This window comes from Sarcophilus harrisii, chromosome 5 (genome assembly GCF_902635505.1).
Source record: "Sarcophilus harrisii chromosome 5, mSarHar1.11, whole genome shotgun sequence".
Lineage (NCBI taxonomy): Eukaryota > Metazoa > Chordata > Mammalia > Dasyuromorphia > Dasyuridae > Sarcophilus > Sarcophilus harrisii.
The window spans coordinates 14,933,400-14,948,884 of record NC_045430.1 but is presented as its reverse complement, the minus strand read 5'-3'; the positions used below and the strand labels follow the sequence as shown (position 1 = coordinate 14,948,884).

The 15,485-nt window shown below is 42.1% G+C and overlaps 1 protein-coding gene across 1 annotated transcript in view; it reads right to left on the bottom strand.

Moving 5' to 3' along the window:
• Positions 1-14,659, bottom strand: part of CACNG2 (calcium voltage-gated channel auxiliary subunit gamma 2) — a 152,769-nt gene extending 138,110 nt beyond the window's left edge. Inside the window, exon 1 of the mRNA XM_003771121.3 lies at positions 13,024-14,659. Within this exon, the coding sequence (XP_003771169.1) occupies positions 13,024-13,234 (211 nt within the window). The 5' untranslated portion in view covers positions 13,235-14,659. The remainder of the gene's footprint in view (positions 1-13,023) is intronic.
• Positions 14,660-15,485: the final 826 nt, after the last annotated feature.

The window sequence follows — 15,485 nt, the reverse complement described above, 5'->3', positions numbered from 1 at the left end:
TCCTAGTATTCAATCAAATGAAATAATGCATTTAAAGGGCTCAATAATGCTAACACGACGTCTGTGTTGTATTAACACAACAATGCTATTTTTTATCAGCTCGTGGAATTGAGAAGTCAGAAGCAGTACAGCATATGGGTTGCTAGAACCCTACTGCTCAGATTAACCAGAGAGATAAATGTGGAGTCTAATTTGGAGGAGGGCTTGGTAGGTTGAGGAAGACAGGAGCTTCTCTATTCTCCCCAAAGAAATCAAAGAAAGGGGAAAGGACTCATATACACAAATATATTTATAGCAGCTCTTTTCATGGTAGTCAGATTTTGGAAACTCAGAAGATACGTAACTAGGTGGAATAATGAACCCACTGAAATCAGAAAGAGGGGAATCTAGATCCTGCCTCAAATACTGTGTGATTTTGGGCAACCTCTGTCTACCTCAGCTTCCTCTTTTGTAAATAGGGGATAAGAATAACTCCTGCTCATAAGAGTTGTTTTGAGAATCAAATAAGTTAATACATTAAGTGCTTTGCATTAAGCATTTTATAAATTATTATTATTACTATATAGTTAAACAAATGGTGATACGTGAACCTAATGAAATATTATTGTATATGAAATAGATCATTTCAGAGGACTCTGGGAAGGCTTTGATAACTGACAAAGAGTAAAGTGAGCAGAATAACAACTTATGCAACATCAACATTATAGAAAAAAAAACAACTTAAAAAGACTTTAGAACTCCAGTGAACACAATGGTAAACCATAAGTCTAAAAGAATGGAAGTGAAACGTTATGCTCATCTCTTGTCAGATTTGAAAAAATTTAAATGAGAAAAGAAACAGTTTTTCAGATATGTTAAAGTTGGCATTTGTTTTTGCTGAACTGTATATGTATATACTGAGAGCTTTATTTGTTTTCTAAAGATTTTTATTTGCCTAGTAGGAGGGGTATTTGCCTAGTAGGTAATGAGAGAGAGATATTAATAAAAGAAAAAAAGAAGAAAAAACAAATTAAAGGAGTTTGATGAAAAATTATTCTGAGAGGAGTAAAAAGTCAAAGCTGGAAGATACCTTAGAGAAGGTCAGGGACCTTCAGAGAAGGGAGGGACTTCACAATATGGATTTCAGGGAAAGGGAGGGGAACTTTAGGACATAGATTGTCAAAATCTAGACTATTAAAGAAGGAAGATACTTCAGAGACCATTTAGTCCAATGCCCTCAATTCCCAGGTGGGGAAAACTAAAGCCTAGACATAAGGAATGATTTACTCATGGTCATACATCTCACTAGTAACTTCTTTATATCAACTCTAGACATTCCCCCCCCTCCTTTCCTCATTTTCTACCCCTTTCCCTTCTATTCTCCCTTTTCTCTTGTTTCCTGTCTCTCTCCACTGCTGTCTCCCTTCTCTCTTTTTCATCTTTTCTTTTTTTTCCTACCTCTCCTGTCTCACTCATGTTCTCTTTTATCTATCTGCCTTCTCCCCTTCTTCTTCTCTTCTCACTTTTCCTTTTATGCTCTCATCTTTATTTTTCTTCCTCCAATTTTTCATTTCTCCCTCTTTTCTTTCTATTTATTTCTTTCCCTCTCATCTTCCCTTTCTCATTCTCCAATTTCTTCTTTCCCTCCCTTTTCTCCAAGCTTCCCTCTTTCTCTTTCATCTTTCCAGCACCTCCTTTCCTTCTTCTTCTATCTGTTGTATCTTTCCTTCTTTCTCTTTTTTTCCTTCCCCTCTCTCCTCTCCCTTCCTCCCTCCCTCTCTCCTCTCCCTTCCTCCCTCCTCTCTCCTCTCCCTTCCCTCCTTCCCTCTCTCCCTCCTTCCCTCCTTCCCTCTCTTCCTCCCTCCCTCCCTCCCTCCCTCCCTCCCTCCCTTCCTTCCTTCCTTCCTTCCTTCCTTCCTTCCTTCCTTCCTTCCTTCCTTCCTTCCTTCCTTCCTTCCTTCCTTTCTCTAAATCAGCAAACTACCCATGAACATTTCTGCAATTAGAGTACAACAAATTGAGACAAAGATGACTGAGATAGTATCTATTTAGAGGCATTTGCCGACCTTTGTCAGAAAGCATTCATCCTGATTCTCTGCACCTTTTCTATAATCTTCGGTTTAGATTGTGTCTATGGAATATTTTGCTAGAAACTGAATTTTTCTTTCAGTTCTTTCATTTCCTAACATATTGCAATGTGAGCCATTCTTCTTTTTCACATGGTTTTTGTTATTTTATAAGATAGTAAAAAAAAAAAAAGATGCTTTCACCACACTTGCTTCCTTTGTCTGATTTAGTGTCAAATTCTCTAATGACACAAACTGAAATCTGTCTTGTGGCACAAGGGAAATCATTCACTGATCTCTATCCAATCCACTACTTGAAAAAAATGCAATAGCATTAGATGGTTTGCATCGAGTATCAGAGATTTTAGCAGTGGAAGGAAACTTAGGGTTCATCTGGCCTAGCCCCCTTGATTTACAGAGGAAGAACCTGAGGCTCAGGGACAGGATTTGGCTCAGATTACACAGTCATTATCAGATTCAAGTAAAAAAATAAAATTATATCATTTTAGAGACCTGAGAGTCCATCTAATCCAGTCCCCTTATTTTCTATAGTGGGAAACTGAGGCCCAAGAGTCAATGTGTTTCAGTGTCATATAGGAATATAAGTTTAGAACTGTAGAGACTCAGAGGTGGCCTAGTCCAATCCCTTCATTTGACAGATGAGGAAATGAAAATCCAGGGAAATAAATGACTTGCCTAAAGTTATAAAAATTAATAGCAATAGTGTTAAAAAGCCTTTAAATAGCAAGTTAAAGTCTACAAAGCACTTCACAAGCATTTTTCATTTGAATCCCTCAAAAGCCCTGTGACATAAGCCCAATTATAGACATTATTTCACCTATTTTGCAGGTAACCCCCCCTAGGCTCAGAGTGATTAAATAATTTGCTCAGGGTCGCACAATTAGAGACAGGATTCACACCGAGATCTTCCTGAATCCAAATTTAACCCCTTGTCCATTATACCATGCTGTTTGTCAATAAGTAAATAGTATAGATAGGTTACAAGGCATAAAATGATGAATTTATAGCAGAAGGAACTTTAAAGATCATCTAAAGCTTTGCTCTCATTTTATAAAGGAAGTGGTCCATAAAAGTTATATGACTTGCTGAACATTAAAAGGGAATTCTGGGACTTTGATTGGAATAGTCTGGCTTCATATCCACCACTCACTCCTCTCTTCCACTCTGCCCCTCCTGCCCCAATCTTATTCTTTTGACTCTACCTGAGACCAGAGAATTAATCTCCAATTTTCCTATTTTATGCCTGAGAAACTCAGGTCCAGTGAGAGAAAATAATTTATTCAAAGACAAATGGGTGAGTGGGACCAGAACCTCAATGTCCTGAGCCCTGATCCAGTGCTCTTTACACTTATAGGGATTGAGGCAAGATCGAGTTCATTGTGTGAATTGAGGAGGGTGAAAAGGTTAGAATGGGTCCAGTGCCTACTCTCAAAGAGTTTCCATTCCTGGGGGACAGGGAGGGAATGTTCATAAATAAGTTAATACAAAGACATATAAAATAACTTGTGGTGGCAAAGGCTCTAGCAATGGTCAGGATAGATTTCCTATAAGAGATACCAATAGAAGAAAATTCAATCAATCAGTCAGTCAATCAATCAATCAACACAATGGTAGGCATTGGGGATAGATAGGCAGAAGGAAATATTCATTACCATCATGGGGCTTACATTCTATTAGTGGAAGACAAGTATATAGAAATATACAGATAGAGATTTCACTGGTATGGGGAACTCCAAATGAAAAAACTCTCTGCACCAATGCTGATATCTTTCCAGCTCCTTTATATTTAAAGGTTGTTAAGCACCTAGAGTTCATGTCATTTGTTCTTCAGGGTCATATTGCTAGCAAATGTCAGAGGCAGGACTATGAACCTATGTCTTTCTACTTTTAGACCAGCTCTCTATCCACTGTGACACACTACCTCTCATGATATACAAGATATATACAAAATGAATGCTTTTCAGGGAATCAGGTAGTCTCTGAATTTCCTTCTACCTCTGAATCTATGAGCCATAAGTGCCTGGAACAGATCGAGGTTGATTTTTATGGTGTGATCTCGGGTTGACAAAGTTTTCCATGTGATCAATCAGAACTAGAAAGGATGACAGTCACAGCCTAGGTTTGAGGTTCATTGTTAAGAACAGTGAGTATAAACCCAGCTAGAGGGACTGCATTGGTTGTACCACTGACAGAGACTATAGTGAAGTCCTGGAAGGACTGTGAAGGTATTGTGACATAGTATTTGGAGCAGGCATTGATTTTGAGCTCAAAGGCTTTAGATCTATATCTCAGCTCGGCCATTTATTAACTGTGTGTCTTCCAACAAGTCTCTTCTCTTCTCTGGACTTGTAACAAAGTAAGGGATTTGTATAAAAAATGTATTTTGTTCTGGTACACCTAATTCCCTTCCCCTTATAATCATTATGGTAGGTTTATAAGTATATAAAGGACATAAATTTGTAGTCTATAAGTATGTGACTTATAGAAATCATATGCTTATGATATATAATGTTTATAAGTATACAAACTTATATAAAGTATATACATTTATAGCATAAAAAGTATATGAGCATATAAACATATTAAGTATCTAAGTTTATAGTATATAAAGTATCAAAGTTTATAAGTAGCTAGTATAAAGAGATAGTAGCAAGAAATTAGATTGTAAAGAGGAACCTAAAAGTCATGGACAAATTTTCTCAAAGATCAAAAGAGCAAAATTTATAAACTGTATCACATATTAACCAACATTCATATCCTGGTTATATATATATATATATATATATATATATATATATATATATATGAAATAACCAGGAGAAGTCACCTAAGTGCTGCTGTAAGTACCTTTTGATCCTATGACATGTTAAGTCCCAGACAAATTCCATATAAACCCTATAAAACTGAAACCTCAGATTCTTGTTTCCCTACTCCAACTCCAACTCTAGCCTTCTTCCATCTCCATCTCCATCAGGCTGATGCTGCCTAGTGCAATATTAAAATAGAATAATCCATGGCTTTGTGAGTGAAACTTTCTGCCTCTTTCCCCTCTTCATCCCCTTCCACATGCTATCTAAACAAAATAATTTTGATTATTTATTTGATTCTTGATTTGCTCGAGCAAACAAATACAGCCAAAATTAGAAGAAAAGCAGGAAATTTGGAAAAAAAATTGCAGTAAGTGTTTTTTTCTTCAAATACACAAAGAACTAAGCAAAATTTATATATAAAAAATAGAAGCTGTTCCCCGATTAATAATGGTCAGTGGATCTGAAAAGATGGTTTTTGGCAGAAGAAATCAAAGCTATCAATAGTAATACGAAAACATTCTATCTCCCTTCCTTCACCACTTTATCCTCTATTCACACACACAGTCTGCCTCTGTTCCTCTTTGGTTATTTGTCTCTGACTTTATGGACTTTTTGCCCCATCTCCCCACTGTATTAAAGTATAATTGCTTCACCATTTCCCACCGCCAGTCACAGTTTTTCCCAGTAAGTATACAAAGAACCAAGTGTGCCTGCCACCCTTTTCATAAATTGTCAGGATTGGATGGGATAATCTCTCACAGCCCTTTGACACTAAAGCATGGTGTGGAGCAGCTGGAAATATTAACTGAAATTACATTTATTCAGATAGGACCATGAATAGGATGAGCAGTGTCAGGTTGGAACTGACGTTCACTGGCCCATCTCAAGAGAAGAAGGATCAAAACTATGACCATAGAGCTTTATAGACCAGAGAGACCTTGGTGAAGATCAGTGAATATAGGATCTTAAAAGAAGGCATTCATAAAGACCCCCTATTGACACATGTTTGGTCTTCCAGGTAAACATCATTGAAATAAATTTTGCCTAGAATGACCAGTTGGGGCCACTAGTACTTGAGTGAAAGGTAAGCTGAAGGTCAGCTTTATAACTCCTAGAAAAAGCTTCTTGGTGGGTTGGAAAGAAAAAATGGAAGTTTTAGATTTTAGTTGTTTTGGAGGGTAGCATGGGGTAGTAGTAGATTGAGATCTACTACATGTTGAGAGAATATGGGTTCAAATGCTAACTCTGTTACTTTCTGAAAGTGACATCTGGCAAATCACAAATTCTCTGGACCCCGGTTTTCTCAAATAGAAAACTTGAAATTCTCTGTCAGATCTATGGATGGGAGAGAGTTAATGAATAAACAAGAGACAGAAAGATTCATAGGAGGTAAATAGGTAATTTTGATTATATAAAACTAACAAGTTTTTGCACAAACAAAACCAATAAAACCAAAATTAGAAAAAAAGCCAGAAAACTGGAAAAAAATATTCAGCAAGTTTCTCTAACAGATGTCTCATTTTTCAAATATATGGAGAACGGAGCCAAGTTTATTTTTTTAAAAAAGAAGCTGTTCCTCAATTGATAATGGTCAAAGGATCTGAAAAGGATCTGGCAACGCTATCAATAGTAATATGAAAACATGTTCTAAATTAATAATGAGAGAAATACAAGTTAATCATATATGAGCTGTCATCTCATAGTCATCAGTTTGGCTAACTTGAAGACAAGAAAAATGACAAATGTCAGCAGGGATGTGGGAAAATAAGTACCCTAATGCATTGTTAGTGGAGCTATGAAGTAGTTCAGAGAATAATGTATAACTATGCCCGAAGGGCTATAAAACTGTATATCCTTTTGACCCAGCAATATCACTCCTATGTTTATACCCCAAGGAGATCAAATAAAAAGGAAAAAGACCTATATGCACAAAAATATTTATAGCAACTCATTGTGGAAGTAAAAAAAAATTAAACTGGGAGGATGTGACTTGGGAAACGGCTGGATAAAATCTAATGTATGAATGTGATGCAATATTATTGTGTATAAGAAATGAAGAGAATAGTTTCAGAAAAAGCTGGGAAGATTTCTTTGAGCTGATGCAGAATGAAGTGAGCAGAACAAGGAGAACAACTTACACAATAATAGTGATATTGTAAAAACAACAAACTGTGCAAGACTTGCTAGTCCAAATTACAATGATCCATCATCACTCCAAAGAATTCATGATACTATCCCCCCATCAGCTAGATAATTGATGGACTCAGAGTGCAGATTAAAGAATTTTCTCTCTTTTTCTTGCCTTTTTAAAAAACATGGCTAATGTGGAAATGTTTTGAATATTTTTATATGTATAATGGGTATCATTCATGCCTTCTCAATGGATAAAAGAGAGGTGGATAAAGAGGAAACATTTGGAACTTAAAATAAAAAAAATTGGCCTGGATGATTTCTCAATCTCCTTTTAACTTCCAATTTAAGACTTAGGTCAAGGAAGATGTCACTGCTCACAACATTGCCATGCTACCTTGAACTCTCTGCTCTTTACTTGGGGAAAGAACAAGGTTTGTTGGAGAGAGAATTAAATTTGAAGCCCAAAGATCTGGATCTAAGACTGAGCCCAATTATTACTCATAGAATAATATTGGGCAAGTAACTAGACTTCTGTGGGCCTCAGTTTTCCTTTCTGGAAAGTAGCAGTTTCCTTCCTGGTGGATTGTTCTGAGATCAGTTCTTTGTGAGACAGAAAATATAGAAAATACTAAGTTGATGTATTATTGTTTTGTCTTTTTGAAAACTGACATCCTATGGAGTTCCTCAAGTCAGTTGAAAGGGAGGCAGATGAGATGGTTGCTTTTCCTTAGGGACAGAGAATGTGAGTGCTTTTCTGTGCTATTTTTCTTTCGATTATGTTTCTTCACACCAGCCTGTTCTGAGCTGTTTAGCTCCTCATGTCACACTGTTCTCATATGGTATAAGAATGTATACATAACTAACACATTATCTTTCTTTTTTCCTTTTGATTTTGGCTTATAATTTCATTTATGTGGAGAAAAATTCAGTGTGGAAAATCCATTCACTAATGCAGATCAGCTCAACTTTTGATTTTAGAGAATCACCCGAGAATCACTAACAATAACAGCAACAACAACTAGCACTTATAAGGCACTTACTATGTGCCTTAGCCAGATATTGTGCTAAGTGCTTTAGAAATATTATTGCATTTGATTTTCACAACAAGGCTGGGAGACAGGTACTATTGTTATCTTTATTTTATGGTTGAGAAAACAGGTGAAGTGACTTGCTCAGGATCACACAGCTACTAAATATGCAAAGCCAAATGTGAGCTCAGCGATTTGTCTAGGGTTACACAGATAAAATGTGTTAACGGAAGGACATGAATGCAGGCCTTTCTGACTCTAAGATCACTTTGCATTAGCTTGACATGCTGTTATTTAACCAGTTTATATTTTTAAGGGAGGAAAAAACCATGATATTTTTATCTCTCCACTCCCGATATCCTTACCGTACTCCTTTTTCTATATCTTTTCTATATCACGTTGGTACCTGGGTCAGACAGCATTAATTATCTTTCTGGAGTTCTGAATCAACCAATCAACAAAATACTTATTGAGGGTCTACTATGTTTGAGGTACTGAAAGGAGAGTTAAATTATACTCTAATTGTGGTGGAAAATACCCCAAGTGCTTTGAAGGCCAGTGAGTAATAGCTATGCTTAATAATAATTATTGTTATTATCTATACCTACAGGGAAAATGGTTGGAAAAGTTGTCAGTTTCACTGAAATGGAAATAGCTCCCGAAAATACCTCCAGAAATAAGAGTGAACTGAGTTCATCGGTCTTCAGAACAGAGGAACCATGAGTCCAAAGGAACTCGAGAAGAAAATTCAGTAAAAACAGGGAAAATAGCCATGTTCTGCTTCAAAGGGAGTGAAACCTTTGAAAGGTTGGCAGGGATGCTTTGACAGAGAGACAAGTATATGTCTTTGTGAGAGGGGAATGAAAAGAGAAGCAACTGGACTAAAATGCTCAAACTCTTCAGCAGAGTGGGATTTAACAGCACCGATAGCGAGAAAATGCTTTCTTTTGCCCCAGAACAAGGCTTTGAGGAGAGAGAGAGAGAGAGAGAGAGAGAGAGAGAGAGAGAGAGAGAGAGAGAGAGAGAGAGAGTGAGAGAGAGAGTGTAGAAAGGAATACAGAAACAGAGATACAGAGAGCAGGGGGAAACAGGAGAGGAGAGAAAAAAAGAGACAGAAAGATAATGACTGAAAATTTCATGCCATACTTAATCTTATTAAAAAACCCTTTCTTTTTACTGGTAAGAAGTATCTCTAGGAAGAAAATTGGAATCCTTGAAGAGGGAAGAAAAGCTCAGAAAGGAACAAACAACGAGCTTTTTCCCATTGGAGAGGACATTTTCTTAGGTGATTTACCACAGAAGAGGCTGGGCGGGGGGGGGGGGGGGGGGGAAGAAGCCATACTAATACCTAATTATATCTGGTTTGTATCAGAACTACTGTCCCTTTCATTACCTTCTTCTCTGAAAGGATTCTAAGATCATCTCTTCATCCTAAGGCCCCTCATGAGGGTTTCCTGAAAAGTTCAAGAGCCCTCTTGTCTGATACATTTAGCCTGGTATGGCCCAAATTCCTGACCCAACCCATCTTCCCTGAAATTAGACTCATGTAATGCAATATGTGTACACACACACACATGGAATCTCAAGTCATCCATGAAGTTGCTTCTTTAAGATCTGAAATCCCTCGCTCCCTGTATCTCTTGCTTCCCTTTGATAGAAGACCTGAACAGGTGGTATGTCCCTTGCAATTCTTCAGCCGACCCATTAATTTCAGAGGTAGTGACTGAGACAAGGAGCCTTTTCGTAAGGTTTTGCATCAGAAAATGAAACAGAAAAATCTCTGGAAGCCACTAGCTGGGCCGAAAACCAGAGAGTGGAAAACATTGGAAAAAGCATTAAGTTGTCTTTCTCTTGGAGCCTTTAGTGAAGACTTGGTGATGATTTTGAAATATATTCACAATTCCTTGGTGGTGGGGAGAAAATGGGATTTTTTTGGGGGGGGGGATGGACACTTTGGTGCAGGAATGTTCAGTACTCGGAAGGGAGAAACAGTGATCTTGGCAAAGAGCGTCTCTATTTAAAAGAGTCCAAAATAAACAGCCTACTAACCAACTATGCAAAATGTCACATTCACCCTTCACTCCAACCTCTGGGATCGAGCTAATTCCTTCCTTCCTTCTCGTTCCTTAGCCACCTTTGCAATGTTCAGACTGTGGCCTAGGGCCCTGGGAAGCCCTGTTAGATCAGAGGCCCGGGCAATTACCAGCATGGCCCTGGTCCTGTGCACCCCACCCTTCTTGCCTCTGCATTTGGCCACAAGTGGGATGAGGATGATGGCTGCTCCAAGAGACTGTGACTAGATGCAAGGCGGAGCACAGCTTCCCTAAGGCAGTGGTGCTTGACTCTTCCCCCCTCCCACTCCCACCTCCCCCCACTGCTCGGAAGAGGGAGGGGGGGTCTTGCAGGGGCCAAGCCCACTGCTTCTGCCTGCATCTCACGCCCCTTTTGCAGTGTTGCAAGTCAGAACCTCTTTGCGGATGATTCAGAGGGAGCGTGGATGACTTGGGAGAGAGTTCAAGCCGATCCATTTTGGGATGGGGGCAACAAGAAGAGCAGGTTTTAAAAATGAAAATATCCTTTTCTCCTTTTAATGCCCAAATAATAAACCGAAGTTCCCCTCGGGTCGTTGGGCCTTTGGGGAACTATAAAACGCTTTAAAGATGCACTACTTAGCCTTGGCGATTGGAATCCTTGGAACACATCTATTTGTGTAGCTAAGACCATTTTCAGAGCCTCTGTCCCCCCTCTCAGATTATACCATTTCTCCCCCCCAATCTAACCTACCTGTCTCCGTCCATCTAACTTCCCTCCAAGGCCAGCAAAGTACCACTCTTCTACTTCCCCTAAAAGCGACCCTATTTCCCCCCACTAGCCTTGTCTCTGGGCAGCTGAGGGGACCACGGCTGCTTAATTAAGGAGAAGTCTGGCCACTGTTAATGACTGGCTGCATGAAGAGCTCTCCCCCCTCCCCCCCCAGCCGTGTGTGTGTGTGTGTGTGTGTGCATGCGGCTTTCCAAGCTCCCCGATTAATTTCCTGCTATTGATTTTCTGGCTTGGCGCTGGCATATAGTATGCAGGAGAGAACTCCGCTGCAGAAAACGGTCCCAGGCAGCGGCTCGGATTGAGAAAGGGCACCGAATGCAGTATGCGTCAAACAGACCATCGCTCAATGAAGTCACTTAGCTATTCAAAACATGTTCAGCCATCACTCAACCGTTTGCACCAAGAAGGGGGGAAGGGGGTGGGGGCGGGGGAGGGGCACGGCGAAGAAGAAGGAGAAGGAGGAGAAGGGGGGGCGGGTTGGGGGGGGGGGGATTTGCGCCGCTTCCCGGACAAGACCGTTTCCAAAGAGCGGTTTTGCTGAGACGCCAGGACTGGAAGCGGCCTTTATCCTTCCACTTCTCTTCTTTTACGCTCCTTGGCTGCTCGCGGACCCCGCACGCCCCCCACCCCACCCCCTCCTCTTCCTCCTCCCCCCACCCCCCGCTGCCTCCTTCTCAGCTCCCCGCAGCACCAGCCCAGGGCTGCTTGGAGAAAAAGCTAATTCTGCAGCACTAACCACTCAACACTCTCTTCAAACAATACCCCCTCCCCTCCATTCAGTCCTCAGATCAGCAAAACGGCGCTTTGGGTCTCGGAGCACACAAACAGAGGTGTGGATTTCTCTGGGCACATAACTGTAGTTTGTACACACACACACGCGTGCGCGCGCGTGCACACACATGCTCATCCCCCTCCCTCCCTTCCTCCCTCCTCCCTCCTCCCTCCTCCCTTCCCTCTCTCCCTCCCCAGTCTATTTCTCAATGCAGATTGTATGACCTGCAGGAGTGTTTTCCGTGTACAACTGTGCGCCTGCCCCTAGTGCACAGGCTTGCATCCGTGTCCTGTACTTCCAGTGCTTATGGCCACAGACCACCCCACTTCCCAACACACACACACACACACACACACACACACATACACACGCTCTCCAACGGCACTACAAAATAACACACTGAAAGGTAAACTGCTGACATTCCCGCCCCCAGTCCTTCATCCCCCCACCCCCCCATCTCCCTTTGCCCCCGCCCCCTTCCACAATGTCTGATTTCAGGATGTGGCTGCAATGCTGAATCTCGCCTTGTTTCCAGCTCCCAGACACGTCAATCTCTCTGGAAGTGAATTCCCGTTCCCTCGAACCGAGTCGGAGGGGAATTACTGCCCAGCAGAACTTGGGCTTATTTTTCTGCGAGAGACTTATTTATTTTTAGGTTTTTGTCAGCCTCAGCGCGGCCACACACACACACACACACACACAAGCACCTCCGACCATCGGGCCCGTTCAGAGACATTACGAAATTCTCTCCAACTCTGTACGAGGGGCTCTTGAGGGGCTGCCCAGGAGGGCTTCTTAGAAATAACCGAATGATGGCAGGAACAGGGAAGGTTTGCCGGTGAAGACGTGCATGGGACTTTATTATTATTATTATTATTATTATTTTAGGGGGGGCAGAGGTAAAGAAGGGGACGCAGAGTGCTTTTGGATCTCTTTTCACGAAAACAGGACTAGCGAGGAGAGAAGAAATTGGTTTTTTCTAATCTAAGCAGCTTAAAACCAAAGGGATTTTTCCTTTTCTTCCTTCCCTAGGCAGTGACAACCCAGAACCCAGAGCGGCGGCTCACCCAGACGCTTTTTTAGCGGCTCTCTTGTTGTTTTCACTATACATAGATTATTCCAATGAGGAGGTTGGGGTTGGGGGGAGGGAGAGGAGGAAAGAGAGTATAGTATGGCTTTTTCTCCGAGCGCTTTTCTTCTAACTAACCCAACCAACCTTGATGCTAGGCGGGCGGAAGGAATGAAGTAAGAAAATGGTGGAATGTGGAGGGATTTATTTAGAGGAGGGGAGGGAGGGGTGGGAATGAGAGAGAGAGAGAGAGAAAAAAAAAACCGGGGGTGGGGTGAAGGGTGGGAAGGAGGAGGGTGGGAGGAGATCCGGATTCAAATACCTTCCAGGCAGCAGGTTCTCCATAATCCAGAATGGGTCATGACTTCTTCGTTCTTTTTGCTGGTTTCATTCTCACTGACACTTTTAGTCTTGCAAACCCCTCTGGAGTACAGCCAGTAGTCGGTCCCCACAGCTATGGTCATCAGGCTGAAGGCAGCGAAAGCACCAACGGTGGTTAAAAGCATCTGAACACCTCTGTCAAACAGCCCCATAATTCTTCATTATATAAATACCCCAAACTGACTTCGGATTCTTGGGAGTGAGTGTGTGTGTGTGTGAGAGAGAGAGTGTGTGTGTGTATCAAATCAAAGAATAATAACTCCACTAAGAATATAATGGGTACATGTGTGTATATATATTATATAGAATATAAAAAAAGGGAGGTAAGAAAGCCCAAGGGAAAACTGTAAATTATAAAGACCACACGGGAGGAGAGGCTTGCCTTTTTGAGATCAGAGACTGTTCCAGTTGCAGTATCAAAAAAGAAAAAGAAAAGAAAAAAAAAAGAAAGAAAAGGAAAAAATAAAAAAGACACCCCCCACCCCCCCAAAAAGGAGATGCCTTAATCCCTTTTCCTAAAATTCTGGTCTCCAGTTTCCATATGTGATAGCTAATTTGGAGATGGCTTCCACAGGTTCATCCTTAACACAATCTCTCATGACCAGGACCTAGACAGTTAGAGATGGTTAGAGCTGGGATGCAACCTTCCGTCTTCGTGCTGAGCTCTGCAGCCTGCGCCATGAAAATCCAGTTATCTTTCTTGGGGGTCTCTTGGCTCTCGCTTTCTCAAACCAGACTGCCTAGTATACGGTAAGCCCTTGATTTCAGCTGAACAGGTGCGGAGCTCTCGCCTTCCATGGCTGTCCCCCGGGCAGCGGCGGCGGCGGCGGCGGTGGTGGCGGCAGCGGACGGCGGCGGCGGTGGTGGCGGCAGCGGACGGAAGCAGCAGCAGCCGCGGTAGAGGGAACAGCCCCGAGAGCGATTTTTCTTTGTAGCGGTCGGTAAATCTTGTTTAAAGTGGGGGAGGGAAAAAGGAAGGGGGGGGTCTCCTGGAGAATCGAGATGGATTTCCCTTCTCAGATCCACGAAGCTCCTGGAAATAAGGGGACGACTGTCTCGCTGCTGCAGGATTTGCCACCCGGCTTTTTTTTCCTTTCTCTGGGCTCCCCCTCCCCACCCCCCTACTCGGGCTCTCTGGCTCCCCTTCTTCGTGGCTCTCCCACCTACTGCATTAACGTGGTGGTGCTGAACTGGACAGCTCCCCTGCGCCGATTACTCCGCGGTGCTGGAGAACAGCTCCTTTGCCTCTTGCCCGGGATGCTGCTGGGAAACCGGGCTGGGGGGGGGGGGGGGGGGGGGGGGGGGGGGGAACGGGAGTGGGGGGGGGGAGAAACAAGAGCTTTCCTGCTTAGATCCTTTCCCTCCAGTATCTCCAGTACGATAGTAACCCTCCTCTTTTCCTAGGAGGAGGAAGGGAGGGGGAGAGGGCGATTAAGCCTTCCTTCTTATCCTTTCCAGTTTTTACCCCCTTTCCAAATCCTGGAATGATTGCGCCCTTAGGCTCCAGAGGCTTAGAAGAAGGCGTAGCTAGAGATAGCTCGCTCTCTCTCTCTTTCGCTCTCTCTCTCTCTCTCTCTCTCTCTCTCTCTCTCTCTCTCACACACACACACACACACACACACTCTCTCTCTCTCTCTAGTTCTCTATCCCCCTCCCCCACCCCAGTCTTTCTTCAGCCCAGCCTCCTTATCCCAGGCATACGTGCCCTGAGCTCTAGATACTACCCTCACATCAGACTCAGAACGGTATTAAAAACAAAACAAAACAAACAAACTTCAATCAGTTGCTTCTCTGCCCAGTAGGTGATGAAAACATAACGTGGATGGGTAATTACAAACATGATTTAAACAGAGCGAACACTTCTACATCAGAATTTTCACTTCTCCCCAATTTAGAGAACCCCCTTTTCTCCCCCCACCCCGTTGCTCCTTTCTGATTTCTTTGTCTCTTTCTGGTCATGGTGTGCTCATCTCTGGTTGTGTGTCTGTTTTTTTTTAGCTTTCTGTGAAATCCCAAATCTTGTTCCCACAAGCAGACATTTTGAAAAGATTATTCATGAAGAGGGTTGGGGGGGAATGGCTCTTTAAAAGAAAATGTATTTTTATTTTAAGCATAAATAGGCTCGTAGGAAGTTGGTTGGGAATCTGACTCTACAGTCATTAAGAGTATTCTAAGTTTCCCATGTCATTCATAATCCAGATTCAGGAGTAGAGAAAAATCTTTGCAGTCTAAACCCCCAGGCATATCACAGCACTTTCTCTTCTCAGCAGGATCATTAGACTGGGCTAATTACAAAAGTCCCTTGTTCTTCCTCCATGTGCAACTTTTCATTAATGTAACCCCAGGGGAGGGAGGAGGAGGAGGAAGAGAGGAGGAGAGAAGAGAGGAGAGGAGAGGAGAGGA